We start from the raw sequence: 10,000 nt of genomic DNA, 5'->3' as shown, positions 1-10,000 counted from the left end.
CCTTCCCTCAGCAGGTCAACATTTAAACGCAAATGAACTTTTTTCTTTTCCTACTAAAAAAAGAGGGAGACATTTCCTCCGGCTGCAGTCCACAAAGCGCTCATGTCTGTTTCCTCAAAGGCACAACAACAAAAAAAATCAGGGAAGTGACCCTCCAGCCTGCAGTGGCGTTTTAATGCACACACACACACACTTGAACATACAGCTGCAGAACTCGCTTGATTACACACACACACACACACACACACACACACACACACACACACACACACACACACACACACATACAGTTTAAACGTTACGGCATTTGATTTATGCGCAATAAAAAAAACAAAACAAAAAAAAAACATGCTTAACACATGAATTATTTAATCCAGTCGTGTGTGTGTGTGTGTGTGTGTGTGTGTGTGTGTGTGTGGGTGTGCGTGTGTGTGTTTCTATTTTTAAATAAAGAAATGAGTAAACAAATTAAATAATTCTTGGAAAAAGAAAGAAAGAAAATGAGCGCGCTCCCGTTTTGGCGGCCGCGCGCTTTTATTTATTTAACGCTCCGAGCGCGCAGAAACGGCGGAGTGGGGGTGGAGGGTGGGGAGGTGGTTAGGGGGTAAAAGGGTAAGGGTGGGGTGGTGTGGGGGGGTTAAAACGAAAACGGCGCGGTAGGCTACATCCTAGCGGTCGCTAAGCGCAATGGGCTGAACTTAAAGCCCTGCGGGGTGGGGAGGGGAGGAGGGGGGGTTTAAACTCCCTCTGCCGCGCCACGCAGCCTCCACACGCGGAAACTACGGGGCGCAAAGCGGCGACGGCCAGCAGCCCTGCTCCACGCGCTCGCGCAACTTTCATTACTATTATTAATATTAGTTGTATTATTTTCTATCAGTCCACGCTGCTGACATCCCGAGAAACACACAGCCGAACACTCGCCCGACTTTTCTTTCTATTCTTTTTTTACATTTTTTTACCGTCGGGGTAAAAAAACACCTGGATGCAAAAGACATTAGAAAGAAGATTAAAGCTGAGCGCGTTACCGGGAGCGAGGACGCGCATCAGGAATCCTCAGCGTCTCTACTTTTGTCCATTTTGCAATAATTGTTTTTTTTCTACATTTTGTGCTGAACTTCGTGCGCGCTTCTTCTTCTTCTTCTTCTTGCAAACTTTTGGTGCCGCATCTGTCCCGTTTTTCCAGCCGCAAGAAAACAAATGTCAAAACAACGATCTTTTTTTTTTTTTTTTTTAATCAGCACTTGGGAATAATTTCTTGCTTTTTTTTCTTGAGAGCGATGAAAAAGACACTGCGAAGCCTCTAACCAGACCAAACAACCGGAGGACGGCACGGGAAGCACCGGGCCGGGGGACACTGAAGGGACTTGACGGAAGGAAGCACACTTTCTTTTCCACGCAAAGTGGTCAAAGTTGTCCTCGACATCATGGACGCGCGAAGTTAACCCGCTGCCCTGGGGTTTGAGGGTTTGGGGGGGGGGTTGTTACGCGGAGCATTACGCGTGGCGCATTACGCGTGACGCGCGGACGGTAATGCAAACAAATAAACAAAGAAAGCGACGAATTCCCGGCACTCGCGTGGCAGAAAAAAAGGGAAAAGAAGCTGCTGACCTTCCTGTGCTGAAGACCCCCCCGAGTGCTTGGCGTTAATACGGGATTTGGAGCTCTGCGCGAAGAGGAGGAGGAGGAGGAGGAGGATAGAGAGCACGCTCATACACTCATAGAGAAAGGGAGGAAGAGAGAGACAGATAGTTCGAGGGCGAAGCGGCTAATTGCCGAGTCCGTCCCTCATTTCCATATCCGGCTGGAGCTCGGCCAATCCTCCGATCGCGCAGCGCCGATAATCGCGATGAATTATTCACGATCATAATTATAGACTGGACTTTCGCGTGCCACAGTCGCAACCTCTATCATTTGCCGTCATTATTCTTTTTGATCCCTTTTCCTCCCCTGACTTTATTCTGAGCGCGTTTTTTTGTTTGTTTTGTTTTTGTACTTTTTTTTTTTTTCATATATAAAATCTTTTTTTTTTTTTTTTTGGTTATTGCTCTTGCCTTCTCTGCACCGCTCCGTCCGCCGCCGATGCGCGTGCAAAAAGCGGGGCCGGGTGGCAGCGGATCATCTTCATCATCCTCCCCATTACCTTCATCACAATGTCCCGACGGAAACAGGCCAAGCCGCAGCATCTCAAGTCGGACGAGGAGACCTCGGCGCTCGGGCTGGCCCCGGAGAACGGTGAGTGGTCCACATTCACTCAAAACAGCATCACGCGCTCCAAACTTTCCGACTTCTTTCTTATGCGTGATGAAGAAGCGTGCATGATGAACTTCCTTTTTTTAAAAAAAATTTTTTTTGATTGCAAAAGAAACGAGGAAAGAGTTGAAGCATATTATTATAAAGAAAAAAAGATATGAGTTGTGATGTACAATTTAGGTATATTGAGTAGCCACGTGAAGTGTTTTATTTTGGTACAGACGCATTATTTTTAAACAAAAGTTCAATTTGTAGATTTTAGACACACAGGAAATGATGCTCTTCGGAAAGTCCACTAAAAGCATGAAAAGCAGATTAAATGCATGAATCTCTCGCGCCTTTCATTTGTTCTGCGTTATTGCAATTCCGAAAAATGTAAAAAATGTAATTGTCGGAAAACCGAAAATCGGATTATATCATTTCATTTGAATCCGAAACAGCAGCTGGTGTGTGAAATCTGCACCTCCTAAAAGTCACATCAATTTTACAATTCTTTCTTTGTTTTTCAACACTTATTTCTCTACTGCTTTTTTTCTTTCTCACCTCTTAAAAGTACCTGATAAAATCAATAATATATAAAAGTGATAAATCATGTGAAACAATTATGAGGAAATACAAATGCCTTCCTGCTTCAATCCATGTGTTGTAAACTCTCTTGTCACATTGCAGTGAAACACTTTTCCTCAGTGTTGACTTTAATTAAATAGGTTGTTCAGGACTATTTTTTTTCCCTTTCCCGAATTCTTTTTTGTTCTGGAAAAAAAAGAAAGCTGCACTGATTCAGAGAACCGAAGAGAGCCAAGTTCTTGCACACTGAGCCCTTGTTTGCACCCAGATGTCCATTGTGTTGGTGTGTAAAGAAGCCTATTGCATATTCCCAGCTAGATTAAGGGCACAGCTATTCATTTTTTGTCTTTTGTTTTTTTTTTCCATTGAATTTTTGTTTTAATTACTTTATTACCTGACCCTTTTTACACTTCAGCTGTTTAGTCGCTGGACTCGTCCATTTCTGTCACATTTTGTCCTGAGTCAAAATGGTGTGTTGACACGATGTGGAATATTGTTTTAAATATAGATATATATATATATGTGTGTGTGTGTGTGTGTGTGTGTGTGTGTGTGTGTGTGTGTTATAGCTATTTAATTATAGATCTTGCATGATTATTGTTTATTAACAGTAATCGTTTGAATCAGTTTGTCATAATTATAATATAATAATCATTTAGAATTTATAATGATGACAGCAATATATACAAGTCGTGATTCCGAAGACAAATGGGGCCTTTTTATTGCGATATGAATACACGATAGGATTTGATACATATGCAAGAATCGAGTTTATTCTAAAATATCATCATACAGAAGTGACGAGAAATCTTCTGCGCTCTACAGGAGTTTCCAATTTCTATCAGAAAGGTCTTTGCACGCTTTAAAACGCTCATCGTTTAATCCGTCCCAGCTTCTCGCTGGCATCATTTATTCCCCCCCACCCGACAATTTTCCATTTTATAAAAGGATATGAGAAAGAAGAACACAAAAAAGAAACGTACGCTGAGGATGACGAGGAAGTGAAATGTTGGGTAGAGGGTTATTAGGTCTTGTGTTAACTATGTCATTATTTGCAAAAGGAATCCGAGTTGAAGGAATCTTTAAAAACCCTTAACACGCGCACACGCACGCACGCACACACACACACACACACACACACACACACACACACACACACACACACATAGATGTTATACAGGGACCTGGATTTTTCATTTCTGGATGTGTACAGTTAAACACAGTGATTACAGTGCACAGTGTCTGGACTCTTGTTCGAACCCGAACATCACAAAAGTCAGGAATGAAAAAAGGTCCTTGATCCACACAGCGTCGAACCGTAAAGGGTCCTCTAACCCCCTTTCCCCCTGTCAGAGCTTTTCAGAGAGAGCCTGACGCTTCTCAGGTCGCATCTCGCTTGTTTGAAGTGCTTCACTGGGCGACGTTTGGGTGCTCGTGCACATATTGATCACCAGAATGTCGAAGACTCTTTTGTCTCTCCGGACGCTGGACACGTTGTCTGCATTATAGTACACATTTATTTATATTTTTATAAATTCACACCTTTTTTTTCCAAAGACGTCACCTTGTATGATATGATTATTTTACAGTATACTTTAATTCTAAAGACAAATCATGGTACGACCTACACTGTACATTTATATTGATCCTGTACTGAGGATTAATCATGTAATACTCCTGATTGTGATTAGCAATAAACCACATTTTTTTTATTTATTTATTTATTTATTCATTTATTTATTTGCTGGACATCACAGTTAGCTGATTTACACTTATATGGGACGTAGGTCGTCCTTATACTTCTACTAAACGTCCATTTATTATGAATATGATTATGATGTGTGTAACTTTACAAGCACCACAATTCAATTTTATTTGATACTAAATCTGCATTTGCTTAAAGAATATATTTCATAGTACTAAAAGCTTATAAAAGATTTGTATATAATTATATATATATATATATATATATATATATATATATATATATATATATATATATATATATATATATATTTTTTTTTTTTTTATATATTATTCTTTTTTTAGGAAATACTGATATATTATCATTAGTATTATGATGATTAGATCAGTTTTAACAGTGTAATCCAAATGATATAATAACTAATTCTATGCTTTGAAAAAATACTATGACATACTGATTTTTCCCCCAAAAATTAAAGGAAAAATGTAAATGTAATGATTTAATGGCTGTTGTCACTACAATGGACCTACAATTATATAACTCTAGGTTTAGAGTATTAAATACCACAGTATGAAAAAAGTCCAATATTTTCCATTTTATCTTGATTGTGATCCTAAGTACTGAATACTGATTTTTTTCAACTACACAAGTATCAGTTAAAATAAATCAGTACTCAGTACTAATAGAATTCCATATTCCACAGGATATAACCTCAAAATTCTACATCACACACTCGTACAAATCCTGACCAGGAATACAGGTTCCATGCTAATCACTGGTTCTGATCCGAGGAAATTGAATTCTTTTGCAGGACATCGATCGAGTGATTCCAGTTCTATGGGATTCATCGTCCGAAATCCTTTAGTTCGGGTTATGATTCATGGCATGTGGTAAATCGATGAGACGGATATAAATAAATACCGATTTAATACTTCCTTAGAAAATTTGGAATAAGACGGTGTGTAGGTGATGCTTGGTGAAGCCTGCACAGACTGGGAGTACTGAGTTCTGATATTAGAGTAGGAATTCTTGGACATAGATATTTCCTGGACATGGAAGTATTATGCTTTTTCTTCGATCCTGGACTGAGTATGACTTAATTTACATATTCAAATATGACTTAATATACATATTCATATTCAGAAATACTCCACATAAATAAGAATACATTAGCGTTTAGAGTCGACGTAGCACCCAGTCTTGTCAGTACTTTTTAGACTTTTCAGTCGGTACTTACATTCAGATCTGATATGATTTAGGAGAAATTGCAAGGCAAAGCAATGAAAGATGATTAATAATAAAAACCGAATGACAGATTTTGGAAGTGGTACATATAATGCTTTTGCGTCGATTCTGATCACTGAGTACTGATTGTAATTACATATCGATAGTTAATTCCTGATTATTATGACTAATTTCATATTATAGGTTATAGGTTACTTTTGCTAGACATTAAAGTCAAATGCATATATATGTACTTCATATAAATGAAGTATATATAACTCATATACAGCAGCTTGTGTTAAAGACCCAAAGAGATGTTTTAGCAGGACAGGCAAGTTGCCGAGCTGTGTGTGTGTGTGTGTGTGTGTGTGTGTGTATGAGTGTGTGTGTCAGCGCAGGTGCATGAGGTGACACACATCGCACAGCGTTAAACAGAGCACACACTGTGTCACCCATCGTACTGAAACACTGTACATAACCGCCGATTCATTTTACTCGATCAGTAACTTAATGATGTCCCACGCTCCTGAGTTACGAACAGCGCGCCGCGATTAGGTGACAAAACCGAGGCCTAGCCGTCGAGCCGCACACACAAACACACACACACACACACACACACACACACACACACACACACACACACACACTGCCGTTTTACACTCATCTTTTTGCAAGTTTACTCATGACTGAAGGCCGGTTTCCTCCATCTGGTACTGTTTGTTATTTTTTCTCCCAAGGAAACTCATTCACACACTATTTCAGCACCTCTCCTCTCAGACTTGTGTATGGATTTGTTTGCTTTTGGCTTCGAGTCTGAAGCCCAGAAGCAACATTTGACCTGTTTTTCATCCTGATGAAGCTCAGGCCTTGCTATCTAAATCTTACAATTTAGATTTTTTTCAATTCTACAGTTCACTACCTCGCTACAAGGTACTTAATTGGAGAATCAGTATTACAATATTGCCATTTGTAATATTGATATTATTTTTTAAAAATGTAAAAAAAATATATACATAATTCACAATCACGTGTACAGGAAAAAATCGCGGAGTATTTTACGGCACCACGCACACCTTCTCGATCTTTTTTAAAAAAAAAGTGATCTGTGACAAAAATTACACGTGCTGATGATGCAGAGAAATAAAATCACAATTTTAAAACGGAAAAAAAAAGTACAAAAAAAACAAATATGGAAAAATGACGCGAAAACGAGTCACAAATCGTCGAATAATAAAAAAATAAAAAAAAACCACGAAGCATCAGCAGTTTCGAATCGTTTTGAATTGAATTCATGTGGAGAAAAGTTGCATGTGAAAGAGAAACGAATCCTGAGAAATGCGTCTGGAATGAAATCACGTGCATAAAGAATTAAATGAATGAATTATGAGGGGGAAAAGTAAATAAATCTCAAAAGTGTGTGAAATTCGTGTCCATGTGTGAAATTTGAATCATACTTGCGGTCACGGATTTTTCTTCACAACTATATTAAAACGTCGCAGGGAAACACCACGAGTGAGCCGTTAACGCCGTGACGCCGTGTGTTCACTGAGACACACGCTCTCTCCTGGACACGTCTCAGGCCTGGATGTCTGAGGGTACACTCAGAGTGTGTTCACATTTTTTTCCCTCCCCTCCACCGCACACACTCGTTCATTGAGCACATTTACATTTTACGCGTCACTCGTTTCCTCAGGCGTGAGCCGCCATGAGGTTAAGAGACCCCGGATGTCACCTGTTGTGCTGAAATTCCCTTATTTATCATCATTCATGATGTTTATTCTCACACACTGTATAAATATACATATATTTTTAAGAGGAATCTGTTGAATTTCTTTTCAGTTTCAATAATTATTTCTTTATTATTATTTATTATTGAGTTCAATTAGTTTCTATATTTTTGCCTGATGCCTTTGGAACGAATTTAATCTTTAGATAGATAAATAATATTATTAGATAAATATCTATAATATATTGATATATATTTAATCTAATATACCACAGATAAATATTATTGTACATACAGTATTTATGGGTAGTATTTGTTGGATTTTAGAGGATTAATGGACTATTGGATTTATTTTGCACTTTAAATGATCTCTGGCTGTAAAGTTTGACCTAATTTACAAACCATTTGAGTCCTCTGTGAAAAAGTCCAAAGTTTAGGAATTTCAGGTTGTAAATTGAATATCTGACACATTTTTGGAGCTCAGTTGTAGCCCTGCTCCCGCTTCACATCAGCCCCACATGCTCCCCTGAGAAGCCCCTGACCTTTTGTGTTTGCTTTCGCGGCTTACGTTTGTCGACATTGTCGTCGAACCTCGGACCCCTTTTTTTGTGAAAAGGCAAGACAAGGCCAGCTCGTGCTGTGCTGTGCCAGCGACCGGTCTGTGGCCACCATCCCTGCAACCCCCCTCCTCACACCCACCCAGCCACCCACAGCCTTCCTTTTCCCCTCTCATTCTCCTCAATCCCCCCCCACACTCATATACACCACCTTCAGTGCCCCCTGAGGGTGGCGCTTTGATAGCGTGCGCTGATTTAACCTTTGCCTGCGCGGCTCTGCCAGAGGCGTCTGCTGCACGTCAAGCTTATAATACAATTAGTACATGTGTGCCGGTGACCTTGGCAGGCCGTCCTCCAAAGTGTTAACAGTGGCAGCCTTTCATCTCCACTGCCGCTTCCGCTTCAGATCACCACACACACACACACACACACACACACACACACACACACATACACACAACCCCCCCACAGCCCCAACACTGTAGGGGGGCCTGAGGGTCCTCAGAACACACACACTCAAACACACACACACACACACACACACACACACACACACACACACACACACACACACTCTTACGCACTCACATGTGTTTAGGAGTATTGTTTATTACTATTTCTCTCTCTCTCTCTCTCTCTCTCTCTCTCTCTCTCTCTCTCTCTCCTTCTCTTTTTCTCTCACTCTCACCTGCGCGCACACACACACACATTTCATTCACAATCATGATTTTTCATCCATTTCAATTTTCACACTTCTTCTTATTAACTGGTGCAATAAAATCATTTTCACCACAATAACAACATTTAGATTGTAATTAATATTCAAGTTTTTAATTATTTAATCATTTAAATATATACATATTTCTCTGTAATTCCTGGATGGAGAATCTTAAACAAAAATTTCGCCAGACATCGCTATCGACTATTCCGTCCGGTTTTTAAAGCGAATAAACCAACGAAGGAAAATGCAGATGAACGTATGAGTGTATGAGCATCTGAGCCCAGGATACTGTACCTAGGACTTGGCTTGGGGTTCGAATTTAATTTAAAGGAGTTTAATTAAGGAATTGAAAGCTCTAATAAATAAATATGATGGCCCTGATTTGCCTCACGTTCTCAGTGTTCGGAGATCAGGGTGACGCGTGGCATTTTCCTTTCATCCAAAGAGTTTCCTGGCTGTAGAAGGTTTGACGGTGTCTTATTTACTTTAGAAACACATGTATGGGACTAATAGGATGTTTCGATAGTTGATATTTGAATTAGTTCCGTGTTAAGAGGAACAGGATTTGAGGAGATGTTTGGGAAATTTGTGGATCTCATCAGCACAAGCAGGTTTTCTTTTATTCTCGTTATTAGATAGATTAGAGGGTGAGGACCACCCAGGTAGGCCACGCAACGATCCTCCGGCCTTTCAGACGCTGGTCTGTCCTAATTACAGATCAGAGCGAGTGTGCATTTAAAGGCTACGTTGCTGTGGGTCTGTAGTTGTGCATTGCTGTAATACTGTGGGTCTGTATTGCTGTTTTCCTGAGAGTCTGTAGTGCTGTAACGCTGTGGGTTTCTAATGCTGTGTTGCTATCGGACAAATTGCCGTCCCCCGAAGCCTGTATATCGCGCGACCCGCACAAACAAATCGTTAATGTTTTGGCTGCGGCGCATCTGCGTGCCACGACAAAGCGTCTTCTGTTCGCACGGACACAGAGCATTTACTGTACCACGAGGGCCGAGGCTGAGATCTCGCTTTTACTCGCCATCTCAATGTCTCCTTCTCTCTCATAACAACCAGCAGTGCTTAATGTCTCTCTGTATTTATCTCAACATCTCACTCAAACTCATGCCAAAGTCATCTTTCTCTGAGGGACAGCACACACCTTTTAAAGAAATTTTTTTTTAGGTTAGGTTTTAGGTCTATCGATCTGTCTGTCTGTCTGTCTGTCTGTCTGTCTGTCTGTCTGTCTGTCTGTCTGTCTG

The 10,000-nt window shown here is 40.2% G+C and overlaps 1 protein-coding gene and 1 long non-coding RNA gene across 2 annotated transcripts in view; one reads left to right on the top strand and one right to left on the bottom strand.

Moving 5' to 3' along the window:
- The window catches only part of LOC124402988, a 9,004-nt gene extending 7,841 nt beyond the window's left edge, over window positions 1-1,163 (bottom strand). The window contains exon 1 of the long non-coding RNA XR_006928815.1: window positions 1,026-1,163. This is a non-coding gene — a long non-coding RNA (uncharacterized LOC124402988). The remainder of the gene's footprint in view (window positions 1-1,025) is intronic.
- The window catches only part of sall3a (spalt-like transcription factor 3a), a 20,944-nt gene that overhangs the window by 417 nt on the left and 10,527 nt on the right, over window positions 1-10,000 (top strand). Inside the window, exon 1 of the mRNA XM_046876499.1 lies at window positions 1-2,232. This exon is cut by the window's left edge and continues 417 nt beyond it. Within this exon, the coding sequence (XP_046732455.1) occupies window positions 2,151-2,232 (82 nt within the window). The 5' untranslated portion in view covers window positions 1-2,150. The remainder of the gene's footprint in view (window positions 2,233-10,000) is intronic.

Source organism: Silurus meridionalis, chromosome 20, assembly GCF_014805685.1.
Source record: "Silurus meridionalis isolate SWU-2019-XX chromosome 20, ASM1480568v1, whole genome shotgun sequence".
NCBI lineage: Eukaryota > Metazoa > Chordata > Actinopteri > Siluriformes > Siluridae > Silurus > Silurus meridionalis.
This window is presented reverse-complemented; position numbering and strand designations above follow the sequence as displayed.